Source organism: Sciurus carolinensis, chromosome 3, assembly GCF_902686445.1.
Source record: "Sciurus carolinensis chromosome 3, mSciCar1.2, whole genome shotgun sequence".
Classification (NCBI taxonomy): domain Eukaryota; kingdom Metazoa; phylum Chordata; class Mammalia; order Rodentia; family Sciuridae; genus Sciurus; species Sciurus carolinensis.
Genome location: NC_062215.1, coordinates 41558739 through 41579247, shown reverse-complemented (window position 1 = coordinate 41579247; position 20509 = coordinate 41558739). Strand labels below are relative to the sequence as shown.

The following is a 20509-nucleotide window of genomic DNA, read 5'->3' as shown; positions in this document are numbered from 1 at the left end:
TAGGACCAAGTGAGATTTCATCCAAGGGTTCAAGAAGACTTCAAACACACAAATAATTCAATGTGATAAATTATGCTGACACATAGAAAAGATCATATTATCTCAATAGGTGTAGAAAAATAATTCTGAAAGAATTCAACACGTTTTCATGATGGACGTCCTCCGAAAATTAGGTGAAAAAGGAATGCACCACAAGACAATAAGGTCATACAGGATCTGCCAAATCAAATGTTGTATGCAGTGGGTGACAAGCCTTTTCCTTGAAGATCAGAAGCAAGGTGAGATAGCCCACACGTTAGCAACTTCTATTCCATTCCATGGAGTCCTGGAGGTCCCAGCCAGAGGAATCAGCGAGGAAAAAGAAATCGCAGGCATCCTAACCAGGAAGGAAGAAAAGAAGCTCTGTCACTGTTGGCAGGTGACAATACTCTTCACAGAACATGCTACAACCTTCTCCGATTAAAACTGTGAGTACTAATGAACAAGTTCAGTCAAAGTTCAGCAAACAAAATCCATCTGTGAAAATCAGAAGCATTTCCATACCCTCAATAATCAATTATCAAAAAAAAAATGAAGATTCCACTGACGATAACATCAAAGGGAACAAAGTACTCAGAAACAAATTGAGCCCAAAGTCTTCTAAAATAAGCAAATTTACCTGTATCATAACAATTATAAGACGCTGATGAGAAAAACTGAAGACATATATGGATAAAAAGATAGTGTGCTTATGGATTAGAAGAAGAAAATACTGTTAAAATGTCCAGGCTACCCAAAGCCAGAAATTCAGTGACATTCCTGTCTTCATAGAGAAAGAAAATCCTTTAATTCCGATGGGACCACAAAAAGGTATGAGTAGTCATCTCCTATTAAGAGGTATTACAATTAAGAGGTGTTATAGTACCAATTTTCAAATATATTATAAGACTCCAGTAATCCTGTCAGATGCTGACACAAAAACGGACAAAAAGGGAAGAGAGAATACCATATAAATATGGAACACAGGAGAGAAGTGTATGCAGACTCAATTACTGAAAACCCATCAAGAACTTCTCAGAGAAGTTCACACAGCATCCACGTGTGTTGCTGGGAAACATGGATATTTACAAGCAAAGCAATGAAGCTGGACACGTATCTTAAACAATACATAAATGTGAACTGAAAATGGATTAAAGACACAGGCAAATCCACATAAATCTGATTCTTGACAAAGGTGCCAAAAGCATACATTGGAGAAATGATGACCTCTTTACCAAATGCTGCAGGGAAAACTGAAGAGTCATATGAAGAAGAATCAAACTACAGTCTCATCTTTTACTCTGCACAAAAATAAACTCAAGGTGGATCAAAGTCTTAGGAATTAGTCCAGAAATGGCAAGACTGCTACAAGAAAACATAGAGGCACCAGTCAACACACTGGCAGGAGCATCACTTCCTTAATGAGACACCTGAAGCTCAAGGAAGAAAAGTGAGCATCAGTGTGACAGCATTAGTAAGAAGCTTCTGCACAGCAAAGACAATAAGTGTGAAGAGAGCCTACGGAATGGGAGAAAATGTTTCCAGATACTCCTCAACAGGGCACTCATCACCACAATATGTAACAACTCAAAAACACAACACTAAAAAAAAAAACGGTAAGTAACTCAGTAAATGGGCAAAAGATCTAAAGGGACATTTCTCAAAAAGGCAGAAATTCTAATGGCCACCAGATATGAAAACAGGTTCAACATCATTCGTCATTACGGAGATAAAAGTCAAATACCCCAGTCAGAATGGCAATCATCAAGAATACAAATAAGTATACTTGTTGAGGATTCAAGAGGAAAGGTATGTTTATACATTTTTCATGGGACTGCAAAAAGAGTACTACCCCTTTGGAAAGCAGTGTGATGTTTCCTCAAAATGGAACCATCATACAGCCCAACTCTCTCGCTTATTGTTAGTCACGTAAAAATCGAAAGTCAGCATATTATAGTGATACATACATACCAATAGTTTTTTTTAAATGTTTTTAAGTTGATGATGGACCTTTATTTTCTTTATTTGTAGAAGATGCTGAGATGCGAACCCAGTGCCTCACACATGCTAGGCAAGCACTCTACCACTGAACTACACCTGCAGCCCCATAACAAAGTTTTTCACAACTCAAGAGCCAAGTTGTGGAACCAGCCTAGGTACCCAGGAATGAAGAAAGAATATGATGTTTATGTATGTATGTATGTATGTATGTATGAAAGTACATACACACATGCATACACACAATGGAGTTCTACTCAGTCATAACAAAAAATGAAATTATGTCATTTGCTGGTAAATGGATGCAAATGGAAAACATCACACCAATGAGTCTGAATCAGTCAGACTCAGAAAGTAAGGGTCAAATTCTTTCTCTCACAAGCAGAACTTAGGTAACAACAAAGAAATACAGAGGGGGAGCTTCCAAAAACAGAAGGAAGAGGAGTAGGAAGAGGAAATCAAGGGTGAAGGAGGAAGGCTGGAGATGTAGCTCAGTAATAGAGCACTTCCCTAGCATGTGTGAGTCAATGGGTTCAAGGTTTAGCACCACAAACAAATAAATAAGAAAAATAAAGGACAACTTACAAAAAGGGTGAGGAAGGACAAGAGACAAAGGGGAAGAACTGGGGAATGAAGTTGACCAAATTGTACTATGTGCATGCGTGAATACATCACACTGCATGCGTGAATACATCACAATGCATTCCAGTTGTCTACAGGACTATAATGCATCAATTAAAAGAAAATAAATAAGACACTGCGAGGATGGTGGAAGGGAGCAAGTCAACGATTCCCAATCTCTGCATGCACACAAAGGAGGCAGTGACGGAAAAGCAGAATTGAGAGATGGTGACAAATGAAATGTTCTGAGACTCAATATTACTAAGTTGGAGACATGGAGAGATTTGAAGTCTAGTTACCACAGAAGAAAATGAGCACATGGTTCCCAGAACCCAAACCCAAACCGGGGTGGGGATGGAGGAAGAGGCAACAGAAAGAAAGACAGAGAGCCCGAGCAGAAAATCTCTTCAACTCACCCACTAAAAACATTTTGAAAGGCTGTCAAAATGTTAAGTGTAATGGGAACAGTGGGTCCCTTAAAACACATCAAACTTGTGAAAACCAAATTATGAAAGGAAACCTGAGCCCAGGCTTCACAGCCATCTCATAAAACATCTTCCCATGTCCGCACAGCTGCAAATTAAACCAGAGGGAAGTCCCCTGCAGTGGGACCTCTTAGGTATCCAGCCACAAAGAATTTCTAGAGGAACCATTAGTAGACCCAAATCACTGAAAATCCCTCCCCCTTGCTGTCACCCCAAACAGCGGACTGGGGCTGAGTGGACTGTGTAAGGAAGTGTGCCTAAACCCGTACTCTGCAACCAGGCTAAAGCAGGGAGGAAAAAAAAAAACAGCAACAAGAACAAAAACAACTAAAACTGTGCAAAATCCACAAACCACTGACATTGTGGGGAATCACTGTGAAAAGACTAGGTTCTGTCCTCTTGATTGTGGGGCCACACCAGACAGAAGCTGCCTCAATGTCCAATGACATAAGAGATCTGCTTGCCAGCTGGGAGCAGCTGTGATAGAATGCTGCTAGAAGTTCCCCGAATATCCCAGGAAACTTAAGTGGTAGGCACCTGCAAACACAGCCAGACAGAGGTGATTTAAGGTGGAAAATTGGCTGTTCCAAGGCAGCAGGAACTGTCTGCTCCCAGCCTGACCTGGCTCCAAGCTCGACCAGTGGTCATTGTTGGGGCATTATAATGAAAATGCCTAACCTACAGAAGAAAGATATCATTTTAATAAATTAAAATGATATATATGGTATATATATATATATATATATATATATATATCAAAATTAAAATGATATATATGGTGTATATATATGGTATGTATACATATATGGTATATATGTTCTCATATATACCATATATCTCATGGTATATATGAGAACATTACCAATAATGTTCTCATATATACCAAGTCCTGAAAGGAAATGCATGCCAGGCAAGAATACTATCCCAGCAAAATTGAGCTTCAAAATTGATGATCAAGTAAAAACATCCCATGATAAACAAAAGTTGAAAGAATTCACAACTACAAACCCTGAATCAAAAAATACACTCAATGAAAATTTCTAGATGAAGAAATTAAAGATAAAATTGAAAACCAGCAAAGGGAGGAAGCACACTAAAAGAATAGTCCATCAAAGAGAAACTAATTCAAATTAAAAACAAGAAATAAATCAAAATCACAGGGAATGAAAATTACTTCTCAATAGTAACACTGAATGTGAATGCCCTAAATGCATCACTCAACAGATGCTGTATTAAAAAACACAACCCAACAATATGCTGTCTCCAAATGGGGGAAAATGTATCATTCACATGGATCTCATAAAGAAAGAGGGGTTTCTGTCATACCAGATGAAGTGGACTTTGAACCAAAGTGAAGCAGAAGGGACAAACAAGGTCATTTCATACTGCTTAAAGATTATATACATCAATAAGAAATAACAACAGTAAATATACACACACGCAACACACACACACACACACACACATATTCCTCAAACAATGGGGCATCTTCATACATCAAAAAAAAATAAATCTAAATTTCATGAATCAAAGAGACCACAACACAAGATTACTGGGTGACCTTAATATGACTCCCACCACTGGATAGATCTTCTAAGCAAAAATTAAGTACAAAGCTACAGAAATTTGTAAAATGCAATTAATAACTCAGACTGAACAGACATAGAGAGAATATTTCATCCATGAATGACTGAATATACTTTCTTTCAACAGCATGGATCATTAGTAAAATAGACCATATTTTAGGCCACAAAGCAATGCCTAGCAAATACAAAAAAATAGAGATAATGCTTGCATTCTATCAGATCATAGGAATAAAATTAGAAATCAATGATAAAGGTAAAAAAACAGAAACTAGTCTAACACCTGGAGAGTCAATAATATGCTATCAAATGTCCAATGGATAGCAGAAGAAATCAGGGATGAAATAAAGACATACTTAAAGGTAAATGAAAATAGTGACAAAACATATGAAAATCTCTGGGACACAATGAAGATGATTCTAAGAAAAGAGTTCAATGCAATCATCTCATTCATTAAAAGAATATTCACTCACCATATCGATGACCTAACATTACATCTAAAAAGTCTTAACAAAATAGCAAATCAACACCAAAAGCAGAAGATAGGAAATAATTAAAATCAGAATCAAAATAAATGAAAGTAAAACAAAGCAGATGAAAAAATTCATACAAATTGAAAATGCAAAAAATTGGTTCTTTGAAAAAATTAATGAGTCTTAAGACGGATAAGCCTCTCCTTACACAGCAACATAAGACAGCAACAGCTTCCCCAGAGCCAGAGATCCCAAGAGGACAGGGAAGAGGACACAACAGGAAAAAGAAGAGAGAAGCAAGAAAGGAGAGAGCGAGATGTTAGCCACAGACATTTCATAAGTAAATCTTGGAGGTGACAATACACGAACATTTGTCATGTTCTAGAGGTCACAAGGGAGACACCAAACCCGAGTGACACTGAAGGGCAGGAGATGCTCACATGTGCGCACAAGAGTGTGGAGAACTGGGAGCTGCTAAGCAGGAGGCCCAGCACACAGGCCTGGCAGACTTCTAGTACTGGAATTATTCTTAATTCCAGTACTAGAATTAAGAACTGGAATTAAGAATACTGGAATTATTCAATTCCAGTGTGGCCACAGAACTCATTTTGTCTGACTTGAATCTTATTAGTGTGAGCCTTCTTTTACATCCCAGAAGATTGTCTTACTACTCTGTGTGTACTCAAAACAAATGGATCTTCTGATGTCCCAGAAGGAAGTCTTGGGAACCATGAATGAGTCCCCTGGTCGACAGGGTCATTCAAGTCCTCTGCAGGCTCACTGATTTTCTACTTGTTCTATCCATTACTGACAGAGAAATAATAGAATCACTTCCATCATCTTAGACATATCAATTTCTCCTTATACTGATCAGGATCTGCTTCAAATGTTCCGAATGTTCCCAGTTCATAATGTTTAGGATTATCACACATTCTTGAACAACTGAGCCCTTTATCATTTGGAAGAGACCTTCCCTTTTTTTAATTCTTTTTTGTTGTTGTTCTCATTAGTTGTACATGACAGTAAACTGCATGTATACATTTTCATACATCATACCTAAATGAAGAAAACCTTCCCCTTTATCATTATGAAAATACCTTCTTTATCCCCACAACATACTTTGCTCTAGTTGCTTTCTTATCAACATAGCTAACTCCAACTCTCCTTTAAACAATTAGTCTTACAGCAGCATATCATTTTTTACCTTTTTCTTCTTAATCTACACCCTCCTCCTCACTGCCTTGTGCCTTGCTTCATTAGGTCCCCGGCCACAGAATGTCCACCTTGCTCACTAGCCAGATTCCTCAGCAGAACACTGGGTTTCACTCTGCATAACACCCAGTGCACAGCAAACGTTCAAATCTTAAGAACGCAACAAGTTCTCCAATTTTGGGTTTTCCAACACCAAAATTAAAATATCCTCTCGTCTAACAGCTCACAAGAATGGCGAAAAACAAGGAAGAAAAAAATGGGGATTATACTGAATGTCATCAGTACTATCATCATAAACCTTTATAAAGTTAAATTTTGCTGCTTTCTGTAGAAAGCATAAAGTTCAATTCTTCTGTGGTATCAAAAAATCCCAGATGTAAGTAAATATCTATTGGGATAGTTCTATTAATCAGGAATCTGATTTATATTTCTAAGGAAAAGATGATAACGCCTTCATGGAAGCAGGTCTGTATCACATAATCAACATAAAAGTGCATGCGTGTATATGTGAGTGTGCGTGTGTGTGTGCGTGCGTGTGTGTGTGTGTGTAAAGAAAAACTCTGTGTTTAGGACAAGGGAGAACAGTTTACTAAACTTTGTAAATATTCCAACATTTACGATTTGGTATACAGGGGTGGAAATGTAGCTAACTGGTAGAGCACCTGCTTAGTAGGTGGAAGGCTCTGGGTTAAATCCCCCACATTGTTTAAAAAAAAAAAATGAGAAAGATACAGAGAGAGAGAGAGAGAGACAATAAATAAATTTAGTATTCATATAACTTTAAATCCTTTCCTACAAAAAAAAAGTTTTAAAATAATTTTTTATGTTGAAAACGTAATTTTAATAGACAATTCTTCATCTTACATAGGAGCACAATAAAATACACCACATTCTGAAGAAACTCCAGAAATTATGAGAATAAGAGTGAGGCAAATTCAAAATGGGCTACAATATCCATTACCATAAACTGCAAGAGACAAAAGATTCCAACCTGAAGGTTAACATTTACATATTTATGACTTGGCTACATTTATGACTTAAAAATAAGAATCAGGAATTAGATGTGGAGAGAGGTGGAAAAGAACAGTTTTGTTAGGGGAGGAAACTGTCAGTAAATAAAAATCTACTAATATCAAATTAAAGAATTAAAGGAGCTCCCACAGCAAATACTAGGAGATGAAAGCAACACATTAACTTAAGATTTGATGCTCTCAAAGGAAGAAACCTTTCTGGTGACACTTCTGCAAGCTGGTTGCTTGAGATATACTCTTAGGTCTATAAGGAAGACTCAAATGCATTAGCAAACCCCAAATGAATATCAGATTGGTGTTTGCTAATAATACACACCAGTGGCCACATAGGAAGTTTAAAGATAGGAACCAAGAAAAAGGTCATAATCCACATTTGAGGTAAAAATGTGGCACAACATGTGAAACTCCTACATGTCAGTCACTAATGCTTTCTTTGCTGTGACTGTCCCTGTACAGTAATTTTTCAAACATTGTGGCAAGACACCAACAACAGCCTAACAGACTATTGTTAACAATAGCCTAATCAGACAACATACATTTATTTTGTATTTCTAGTAGGTTAAAAAAAAAATGTCAAGATACTGATGCTTTATGCATGCTCAGGGCCAATTTATAGATACTACATTCAGTAATATCTTCACATGAGTTTGCATCAGTGAAAAGAAACTGGCAAACTCACTTGCTATTCTATTTGTCAGATGGTGAAGACCAAAACAGAATATTTCATCAGTTTTAATTTTTAAATACGATTGTCACATTGGGAAAATGAAATAAACACAGTAAAATAAACTGTACAAAGGCAAAGTAGAATAAAAAAATATTTTACAAAAAACTTAAGATTTACAGAAGTTTTCAGACAAGCCATACAAAAATGGTCACAAGTTTTTTCTTTTTTTTTTTTAAGGGGGGAATCTACACCTGACAGCAAAGTCAAAATGTTATTAGTGAGGGCTGTGATGTTTGTTTAATGTTCCCATTTTGATTCAAAGAATCAAGCTTATCCATCTACAGAGTCTAAATAAAGTTAGACACGGCTAGAGAGCATATTCTTAAGAACTGGTTAGCTGCTTTTAACCAATACAATTAGATCACCATAAAGGGGGCAGAAAGGAGCCCATAAAATTAAAATAAAACTACCTTTCCCCTCAAAAAAAAAAAAAAAAAAAATCAAGAACAAAAAAAAAACCCACAAAATAAAAACACCCATACCCCTGGCAGCTAACCCTGACAACTGCCTTCATTCACAGTGCTTTATACCTAAACCATGATGGGTGAAATGAATAAAAGCAGAGAGCCACTGCTTTTAAACGTTCCGCAACAATCCAGATGATACTTCTAGCCTCGGCTCATGCTTTACAACAGTAAATCAGGACAAGACATAGATTTGCTAATGTGCATTTAATCACCAAAGGACTGAAGATGTCTGGGCTTTTATTCTGTAATGTTTCTATTAAGACTGTGTCCATTAAATGCAAACAAAAAAGGAAGAAGTCTTGGCAGAACAGGAGAAGTGATGCACACTTGATGATTGGATAGATTTAAGTATTATTCATGGCATATAGCCTAGTCCATGCCCTAGCTGTTTCTATGGCTTGGGCTTCGTTGGTCTTCCACTGCTCCTCTACATCATTTGCTAATGGATCATCTGGATTAGGAGCACTTAACAAAGCCTGGATCCATAGCAGAACTGTGCGGATCTGCAGTGCTGGGGACCACTTATCTTTCAATATATCTAAACATATTCTTCCCAACTTGTGTACATTAGGATGATAAATTTTGGTCATGAATTGTACTTTAGGTGCTGCCACTGGGTATTCTTCTGGAAGGAATAGTTTAAAAGTCCCTCCCTCAAAGGGGGAATCCTGGGGGCCAGCAATGACCACATGAAAATAACGGGCATTGCTCTCATCTGGTTCTGCTTTCCTGCCAGAACTGGTTCTGCCAGCAAACGCTGGGTTTCCTTGATGATCCTGCGAGGCAGCCCAGCCATCTTGTCAGATCCCGAGTTCGGCCTCTGGTTTCCTCTCCGGCTCCGCTCTCCTCACACACGAGTGGAAGTCCCGGGCTCCACTTCCGGGGTACGTTGCTGCCCCCGTCGTCGCCGCCGCCGCCGCCTAGGCCACTCCGGACTCGGGAAATGTAGTCCAGGCACTGGTGCGGGTTCGGGCGGGTTCCCCCCCCCCCCCCCCCCCGCGACCTGGCCCCCTCCCCCGCGCTCCCCGCCCCTACCCTAGCTGGGGGTGGCGGAAGTGACGCGCCACGGTGGGGCAGGGACTTGGTGGAGGGGGGGCGGCGCGGAGCTCCGGCCCCCGCAGCCAAGCCTGCAGCGCGACTGTAAGACTCTAAAATAAATTCTTAGAGAAAAAACAGTTCATCCAAATACAATGGCAGCCTCCACAACAGTGTTTGGCACCACACACATTGGCTTCTCCTTCACTTTTATGACTGGACCTGCAAACAAAAGACCACTCTCCAAACCCCAACCACAGTCCACTCTCCAGCCAGAGGACTAGGAAAAATGCAGTCTGGTGAGTCAGACCTCCTGTGGAGAAGAAGGGCCTCACTGTAGCCAAACACCACAGAATAACCTGCAGCCTGTGGCTCAATGGTCTGGTTTAGGAGAAGGTCAAGGAGGGAACCACATCCCCCTCAGGGTAATGAGGGCCCAGCCTGCCAGTGTCTTTGGAGAGCAAAACATGAACTTCCACCCCAGTTCAGAAGCAGAGAGGTGGCTCTGCTCCTGCCACAAGCAGTAACCCCCAGCACCTCCCAACCTGGCTGGATAATACAGGTCAGCTGGGAAACCTCAACTTTTATCCTCAACCCAGTAACAAGCCCCATACCCTCCCCCACCATTTTCTCTGCCAGAGTCAAAACAAAGAACAAAACCAGGTTTCTCAAAAGATCCAAAGTCAAAGATGAGACACCCAAATATCCAGGTTCTATTTGAAAAATCACCCACACCAGGAGCTGGGGAAATCTCAGCATGAAAGAAAACAGTCAATTATCTCGTGCTAACACCAAGAGTACAGGCCTGATAGAATTATATGACAGACAACTTACAGCCTCCCTCAAAAGAATATGACAAATAATTATGACATGCTTGAAAACAATGCAAAAACCAGAAAGTGTATTCATAAAAATAGGTCTCAGCAAAGAACAAGAAAATATCTTTTTTACAAAAAGTAATAATTTTCAGAGTTAAAAAAAAAAAATACAATAACCAGGGCCTAGGTATGTAGCTCAGTGGTAGGGTGTGTGCTTAGCATGCTAGAGGACCTGGGTTCCCTCAAGAAACAAACAGATAAAAAATATATATATACTATTGAATTAAAAAGCTCTTTTGACCTCAAATGAGCTGGTAGCTGCTGTCCCCAGGACCAATCAGAAGAGCATTAGCAGGAACTCACCACGATTACTGAAAACCATGAAGGAAATCAGGCCTGCAGCACTGACACAGGCAACAAGGACAAAACGTGAGGACAGAAGGCTGGGTACACAGAGACTCCATGTATATGAAATATGCAGAACAAGGAAATCCACACAGGCACAGAGCATTGGAGTGGTCACCACAGGATGGGGGGAAGTATGAGCAAGGAACAATGTATAACGGGCACAAGGTGTTTTCTGGGATGATGAAAAAGTTTTGAAACTCGGGACAGGCAGTGGATGCACAACACTCTAAATGCACCAAATGCCAGCAAATTGGAACCTTCAGAATGATTTCTGTCACCCTCTGTACCCTCAGGGTCCACATCCATACATTCAACCAAGGACTGAAAATATATGTGGAAAAAAAAAAATGAAGATGCATCTGTAGACTTTTTTCTCGTCAGCAATTGTCATCACTTGTTGCATACCAACAATTTACATAGCACTTACACTGTATTAAGTATTACACACACTTAATTTTAACAGAAGTTAAACAATACAGGAGGATGAATGTAGGTCATATGCAAATACTATGCCATTTTATATGAGGGCCTTGAGCATCTGTGGATTTGGGTATCTCAGAGGGGTACTGGAACTAATCCCCTGCAGACAATAATATATTTTGTGTTTCATCTTAATTTGTAAAAAGCAGAAGAAAAATAAAATAAATAAGCAGAGAAAAATAAATAAAAATTAAAGCAGCCTTTAAATAAATGTATAGAAAAGCTCTTTGAAATTTTTATATTCTGAAATGCATCACGGTTTCCTAAAACTTGAGAAAATGGACAAAAAGAGTTCCAACAATAAAGTTTACAGAAGGCACATGGGGCAGGGACACAGGCCTGGTTGTGGTTGGTAAGCCAAAAGAATGGGGTCGCATAACGGTTTTGTCCCAAGACACACTTATTTTACTTAATTGACTAAGCATACACACTGTCATGCTTAATTGATAATGTCAAACAATAAGATTTATGAAATCATGGCTTCCTATGGGTCACTCTCCTCATTCTTCCATATTAACAGCACCTGGGCCCAGTGTGGAGGGACTTTATGATGGTTTCTTTTAATGCCACAGGACTCAACAATGATCCACAGAGTTAAGTTATTCATTGGCAAAATAATTTAGAAGACCTTTTTTAAGAAAAAAAGCCTTTACTCCTACCTGTGCCTTTGTTCTTTCCCTCTCCAATGGACTGGCTTCTCTAGAAAACAATGCCATATGAAATTCTGGCATCCAAAATCCAATTTGAAATCCTATATCCCTAACTCACCAGGTACTTCAGGCTAAACAGCTCACTGCACACAGAGGGCTGCCCACTCTGCACACCTCAGGGTGCTTTAGTTTCTTAAAATGTTACTTTTAACATGTAGAAACAGGTGGCATCTCGAATGGATACGTTTCTCTTAAAAGTTAATTCTTTAAATAAGAGGCAGTAAAAGATCATCAGGTATATTCACAAGTGCTTAAAATAGCAGATATAAAGACCCACAAGTGCTTGCCCATCTGGAAGGGAAGGAGGTGCTAATTAGTATTCCCCATATCTGATACCTTCGGTCAAGAAATATGACTGGGCCTCACAGGCTGGGATGAAGGTGTGGGGTAGGGGGACACACTAAAAATAAATTAAGTTGGCAGGACAATCTTAAAATCGGTTCGTGGAAGAGAAAGAAGAGATTCTAGGGGTACTACTGACAACTGGTTGGGAATGCCTGGGACTTGATCACAACCATTCTCAGAAGCAGAACCAAGGACAGGTTTGAGGTCCCACCTACCTCTTGGTTAAGGTTGGAGACTTGGCCAATCTGGGATCTGTGACAGACAGGAAGTTGGGGACTGCCATGATGTCTCTAAGAGGTTATGCTGACAGTCAATGAAAAGCAATGCTCCGATACACTCAAAACTGCCCCGATTCCTCAGAACTTTTGAAAAAAGAGAAGTTCAAAACAAAAGCCTCCTTTGGAAATTGAAATAATAATCAGGCAGAATTTTCAGATTATGTTCTTAAAATTTAGCCATTACCTAGGAAGAAAGTATTATTAAGCTGTGAGTCATTCAGATTCTTTTTAAAAGAAAAAAACATAGGATAATTGGAGATTAGCTCTCATCTCTATGTCAACAAAAATTGATATAAATATGCTTCTATAAAGTCAACAGAAAATTCTCTCATGATTCCCAATTACATGCAGTTTCACAGTACAAGGATAGTCAGCCAATTCAAATCCGGTCAACTGGCAAATGCCACATTAGTGTGGTCCAGAGATGACTGCTCAACACTGTGGTTACTGCATACCAAAAAAAAAAACAATTTCTCAAAGTACAATCAGTCCTGTACTAGTTTTAAAAGAACGCTAAAACAAAACCAATTAAAGTATCAGCTGCTAGGGTTTCTGAGTGCTTTACCATTGACCTATGTCCCCAGTCCTTTACTCTATTTTGTATTTTGAAACAGGCCTCACTAAGGTGCTGCAGTTTACCTGGAACTTGCAATCCTCCTGCCTCAGTCTCAGAAATTGCTGGGTTTATACGCATGTGTCATGGTACCCAACCCAGAATCTTTTTAATGTTGAAAATTGAAATAATATGTGCTAGTGATGATTAGAGTCAAAGATGTATCCATTTTCAAGTTCTGAGTGCACAAAGCATACCTTGTTTGGAATCTCATCTGCAGTTCGTTTCTGACTTCAACTTGGCATAATTTTCAGATTATGTTCTTAAAATTTAGCCATTACGTTAAATGATGTTATTTCATTGAGTACACTTCCATTTTATTCCTTTCCCTTCTTTTATTTTTTTTTCCCTACTACTACAGCTTGAACTCAGAGGAGCTTTACCACTGAGTTACTCCCACACCTTTTCAAGACAGAACTTGATCTTGGGCTAATTAGTAAGACTTGGTAGTATACAACACCAGCTGCACATCTTTTCTCCACCCACACAGAAAATAACTTTACCACCCTGAATTCCACATACAGTGAGCAGAACCCGACACACATCCAGATTTTGAAAAGGTCTATTGCAAACATGCCTTGTTTAGGAAAAAATTCGTATGCAGTGCCAAAGAATACAAACCTTTGATTCAGTATTTCCAACTCCTGGAATTTACCCCAAGGAAACAAGGACAAAACTCTATGCTTAATGATGATAACTGCAAGAATTTTTTTAAAGAGCAGAAATTCTGGACATATGCAACGTTCCAAAGTGGGGTAATCAAGTACAACTGAGACTATACATTCAATATAATAAATATTCAACACTATAAAAGCAAAGTTGCTTATGAATGGGGCATAAAAGCTTAATAAACGTACAGACCAGAGCAAGAACAGATTAGGACAATAAAGGTATTCTTTAGTCTGGGATTCGATAATGTGGGTAAATTATTTTTATTTGTGCATTTACAATTGTTTTAAAAAATTAAGAGATCATATTTCCTATTGCTCCAAAGCCCCATTTCAAATTTTCATATTCCTTAAACAACCTAAACACCCAAATGGAGTCAACATTAAAATAAGAAAAATAAATCCTTCTCATCAATACACTTTATATTGGGGGTAAAACATTTTAAAGTAGAACAGTATCTTTAAAAGCACATCTCGGTGCTCCCTCAACCTCTGCGGGGTTGAGTTCCGAGTGGAATAAAATCACTCTTTTGTAGGTAGACATCCGCGACTAACAAGGTCAAGCAAATTAAAATTAACCGCTGAGCCTACATTAGGGCTGGGAGATTAGATAGGATGGTGACTTGAGACCTGCTTCAGCTCTGTTCAGCCTCAGGTCCCATAATATGGAATTGCGTCCCCGAAGCTGTCTGGAGGAGCTGGGGGAACCCCCGGTTCGAGCCCTAGGTCCAGGTCCCCGCCAACCCAGCGGGAAGGAAGAAGGGAGAGAGAGAGGGGTTGTCTGACTGCACAAGGCTGGAGTCTCCCTCGGTACCGCACCCTCAGTAGCCACTGCCTTCGAGCGGCTCCCCGCCCGGTGCACCTGCGCTCCTTACGGCCAGAGGCCGCCAGTCCGCACCGCTAAGCGCCCCTGGCTCCTGAGCACCTAACTGCCCCGACCCCATCCCGTCCTCACCCTCTGCTGTCCAAGGAAGAAATCGCAGGCTCTCCAGGAGGTGTCTCTAGGAGCCAAACGGCCGCTCCACGCGCAAAATGCTCAACCGCCAAAACGCACCGGCAGTGGATGGCAAGGGCCAGGGCGAGAAGAGGCACGTGCCCCGGGCTTGGGGCGTGGCCTACCCGAGGGGGAGGAGCAGCAGCAAAGAATGATGAAGCTGAGTTGGCTGCAGCATATCACCACTTCTCACAGGGTTCCACAGTGACATGACTGGTTTCTCATCAGTTCCCCTCCCTGCAGGCACTAAACTTGGGTTCCTTTGTTCTATTATAGCAGATACCACATCTCTATTTGCTTTCCATTCTCCTCTTTTGTAAGCTGATGTCAAATCTCCCCACCTCTTTATTCTTGGGATATAAACCATAGGAGTGACCCATGATGGATGTCCAGCCCAGATGACCCACAGGATGACTGTAACAGTGTGGGCCCTAAGCAAGAACCACCCAGCTATGTGCAGTCAACCAGAGAAAACTGAGAGATAATTATAAAATTTTGTAGTAAGGCACTGAGTTTAGGGTTTCTTTGTTATATAATGGGTTTAATAAGCAGGAAAGGAACAACAGCCCAATTTAAAAGCCTATAGGAAGTTTTGTGCTAAAGTTAACTTTGGTTACTCCATTGTTAAACTTGTTAATCCCTTGCTCATTTGGATGTTTGCAATGGGCTTTTGCATATAATGGAAATGCTGAGCTCACCAGTGCACATCTTTGTCCATATTCAAGAGCCAAATTCCTGCCTATAAAATAGAAATCAAGATGCCCAATCAAAGACATTTCCCTTCAACTTTTTCTGTAAAGAAGAAAGTTGGGCTGGGTTTGTGGTCAGTGACAGGGCACTTGCCTAAATGTGCAAGGCACTGGGTTCGATTCTCAAAACCAACTATAAATAAATAAATAAATAAATAAATAAATAAATAAATAAATAAAATAAAGTTCCATTGCCAACTAAAAAATATTTTAAAATAAAGAAGAAGAAAGCAGGGCATTTTGTGCACACCTATAATCCTACCTACTTAGGAAATATTGTTATGTTTGAGCACAGCCTGGGCTACATAAGGAGAACCTCTCTCAAAAATTAAGCATAATAGGGGCTGGGGTTGTGGCTCAGTGGTGGAGCACTTGCCTAGCATGTGTAAGGCACTGGGTTCAATCCTCAGCACCATGTATAAATAAGTGAATAAAATAAAGGTCAACCAACATCTAAAAATAAAAACTAAGCATAATAAAAATATTAAGTTATATACCTCAGTAGTATACCCTTGCCTAGCAAGGATAAAGCCCTGGGTTCAATGCCAAATATTGGGGGTGAGGGGAATGGAAGGAAAAGAATCCTTGCTCTAAGTTTTTTTAATCTGTTCTAATTATTTATACATGACAGTAGAATGCATTTTTACACATCTTACGAATATGGAGTATAACTTCTCATTCTTCTGATTGTAAATGGTGTAGAATCACATCAGTCATGTGATCATACATATACATAGGATAATAATGTCCACTTCATTCTACTATCCTTCCTACACCCAGACTCCCTCCCATCACTTCACTGCCCTCTGCCTAATCCAAAGTGCTTCTACTTTCCCTAGCCACACCTCCTTATTGTGAATTACCATCTGCTTATCAGGGAAAACAGTCAGCCTTTTGTTTGGGGGGATTGGTTTATTTCCCTTAGCATGATAATCTCCATCTCCATCCATTTACATGCAAATTATATGATTTTATTCTTTAAGGCCAAGTAATATTCCACTGTGTGCATATGCCACGTTTTCTTTATCAACTCTTTCATTCTGTAATTTAGCTATTGTGAATTTGGCTGATATGAACATTGATATGGCTACCTCACTGTAGTATGCTGATTTTATGTCCTTTGGGTAAACACCAAGGAGGGGATGACTGGGTCAAATGGTACTTCCATTCCAAGTTTCCTGAAGAATCTCCATACTGCTTTCCATAATGGTTGCACCAATTTGCAGTCCCACCAGCAGAGTATGAGCATACTTTTATCTCCACATCCTCACCAGCATTTATTGTTACTTATATTCTTGATAACTGTTATTCTGAGTGGAGTGAGATGAAATATGAGAATAGTTTTGATTGTATTTCTTCTTCTCTGAAGTGTCTATTTAGTTCCATAGCCCATTTATTGATTGGGTTTTAAATTTGGTTTTATTTATTTATTTATTTATTTTTGGTGTTAAGTTGTTTGAGTTCCTTATGTATCTTGGAAATCCGTGCTCTAACTGAGGTGCATGTGGTAAACATTTTCTCTCATTATGTAGGCTCTCTCTTCACATAATTGACTGTTTCCTTTGCTGAGAAGAAGCTTTCTAATTCAAATCCATCCCATTTACTGATTCTTGAGTTTACTTCTTGCCCTTTAGGAGTCCTGTTAAGAAAGTTGGGTCCTAAGCTGACACGGTGAAGATTTGGACCTACCTTTTTTTTCTATTAGGCACAGGGTCTCTGTTCTACTGTCTAAGTCTTTAATCCACTTTGAGTTGAGGTTTGTGCAGGGTGAGAGATATGGGGGTTTAATTTCACTTTGCTGCATATGGATTTCCAGGTCTAGCAATAGGCTATCTTTTATCCAATGTATGTTTTTGGTGTCTTTGTCTGATATGAGATAACGGGATGTATGTGGGTTTGTCTCTGTGTCTTCTATTCTGTACCACTGGTATACATGTCTGTTTTGGTGCAAATACCATGTCACTTCTGTTTCTAAGGCTCTGTAGTATAATCTAAGTGCTGGTACTGTGATGTCTCTGGCTTTACTCTTCTGCTAAGGCTTGCTTTGACTATGCTAGGTCTCTTTTTTTCCAAGTTAACTTCATGACTGTTTTTTCTACTTCTATGGAGAATGTCATTGGGATTTTAATAGGAATTGCATTAAATTGGTATACCACTTTTGGTACTACGGCCATTTTGACACTATTAATTCTACCTATCTAAGAGCATGGGAGATGTTTCCATCTTCTACGGTCCTCTTCAGTTTCTTTCTTTAGTGTTCTGTAGTTTTCATTGTAGAGGACTTTCACCTCTTTTTGTAGATTGATTCCAAAGTATTTTACATTTTTTGAGACTACTGTGAAAGGGGTAGTTTTCCTCATTTCTCTTTCAGTGGATTTCTCAATGATCTATAGGATACAGGAATGCATTTGGGTTATGGGTGTTGATTTTATATTCTGCTATTTTCATGAATTCATTTATTAGTTTTCTAGTGGAATTGTTTGGATCTTCTGAATATCAAATCATGTCATCAGCAAATAGTGATACTGTGAGTTTTTTTCTTCCCATTCATATCCCTTTAATTTCTTTCATCTATCTCATTGTTCTGGCTAGAGTTTCCAGGACTACGATGAGAGTTTCCTTCACTATGCTGAATAGAGGTGATGAAAAAGGGTATCCCTATCCTGTTCCAGGTTTTAGAGGGAATGTTTTCAATTTTTCTCCATTTGGAAAGTTGTTGGCCTTGGGGTTAGCATAAATATTTTTTTCTTAGCAAAGGAGAATACAGGGGAATCCTGCCCCAGAGGCTGAGATTCTAACTGCCAGGGGGAACAACTGGCTTTTAAAAATATGACATAAAGGCTAAATTTAAGCTATGCCATGTGAGGAATCAAAATATATTTGCACCCTCAAAAGATACCGGTTTCTCACCCATTTGTGCCATCCCTGAAGTCCTGTGGTCATTGTGCTGAAGAACAAATAACTCTACCTAGGACACAAAGAAGGGTAATCTTGCTCCCTTCCTTCATGGTTTAGGAGGAAGCGAGGAATAAGAGGAAGGAAAATTATATCACTTTAAAATGAGCTATCAGTGGAAAAGCAGCAAGGGTCATGTTCAAGGCATGGAGTGGACCCCATTACATCAGCAGCTGTTTAGGGTTGGAGGTGAGCAATGACATTTCCATGGAGTCCATGGAGTAAGAGGTCATCAGAGGAAGCTTATTTGCAACTGCTTCTTTACCCTTGAGTCCCTGGCCATCCAACCTCCAAGGTGGAGTGGGACTGCAGCCAATGTGGCTGTGGGAGACAGCAGAGGCCAAGACCAGGGCCCCAGTCAAGGGAGCCTTAGAAGCTTCTCTCATTGGAACCCTTCCTCTATCCTCTAACTTTTCTTCTTTTCCTCTTTGCCCCGCAAATGAAAAGAACCTCATTTCTTTTCTGATTAAAATACTATTTACATATCATGAAAATCAAACAAGCAAAAAGAAAAATATACATCTGCTTTATTCTATGTAGGTAATCACACTTGATAATTTTTTAGACTCCATTTTCCATTTAATGATTTATTGTGCACCCAATTCCAGGTTGATGAATTTAGGTTGATGTCATCATTATGTAAACCATGGACAAAATAGCCCAGACTGGGAGCCAGCAGCCAGGGTCCAAATTCTTTTCCTCTCTCAGCTGTGTGATCTCAAGCAAGTTCCTTTATTTCTCTGCACCCGTTTCCTCATCTATATGATGGGAATGCTAACAGCATCTACCTCATGGGTGGTTGGATGACCTGGTGATTTATTAACCAGCACACACTTGACAACCACTCTCTACTAGCTATACATAGAAGCTATTGTGGTATGAAGAGATCATCCTTTTGTTAAACTAATCCCTAATTCTGCTACTTTTTACTATTATATACAATCTGTTTCTGTACCATTGTCCAATTATTGCATCATGTCAAATTGACAGAGGTTTGTTTACTTGAATTCCCTTTCAACATTTGGTTTCCCACAAAGTGTATACTGATTTACATTCTCACCAGGAAAGTAGAAAAGTGTTTGTGACCCTCACCCTCACCAATGCCAGGCACTATCCATGTTTTTGTTTTTTTTTTTTTTTTTTGAGGGGGGGTGGTTTGCGGTGATCGGATTGAACTCAGGACCTTGTACTTGCAAAGCAAACACTCTACCAACTGAGCTATCTCCCCAGTCCTCGCTATCCATGCTTTAACTTGACAGAATGGATGGTCAATGTTTTCTGGACTTGAAAAATTACTTGTCCAAATCAAGATACCAAATCAAGTTACACTGCTCATCTTGCCATTTGAATTTCATCTTATTCATTCATGCAACACTTGGTGATTGAGTACTTCCCACATGACAGGCCCAAGACCAAGACCGGGGACTTTAGCAGCAAACAAACAAACAAACTAAACCAACTTCATAAGTTACCCAAATTAGATGGGACAATTCATATGTAGTGTTTAGCAAAGTCCTGCTTTAATGCCCAGTAATTTCCAAGTAAGTTTGTAGTTGCTTCCTAAATATATGCATAGTATTATTATCATTGTATATGACATTCATTATCATTACACATATAATGACATATATTACATATTACCATTATCATTTTAAGCTACAGACTTTAGAAGTCACTTCTCTCTGACCCTCAGTTTCTTCATCTATGAATAGGCTAAAGCACTTACCTTTGGGCACAATTGAGGGTGGAGTGGAATCATGTATTCATGGTACCTGGACACAAAACAAATCATAGCAATGTTGAGACAGGACACACCCAGGCTCCTGTGTAGTCTTCTTCTG

At 39.4% G+C, this 20509-nt stretch overlaps 1 protein-coding gene and 1 pseudogene across 1 annotated transcript in view; both read right to left on the bottom strand.

Moving 5' to 3' along the window:
- The window catches only part of LOC124979303 (uncharacterized), a 40171-nt gene extending 24996 nt beyond the window's left edge, over positions 1–15175 (bottom strand). The window contains exons 1-2 of the mRNA XM_047543805.1: positions 15090–15175; positions 14926–14989 (exon numbers count right to left, since the gene is read on the bottom strand). Of these exons, the coding sequence (XP_047399761.1) occupies positions 14926–14989; positions 15090–15175 (150 nt within the window). The remainder of the gene's footprint in view (positions 1–14925; positions 14990–15089) is intronic.
- LOC124981112 (ubiquitin-conjugating enzyme E2 N-like) lies at positions 8960–9411 on the bottom strand (annotated as a pseudogene).
- Positions 15176–20509: the final 5334 nt, after the last annotated feature.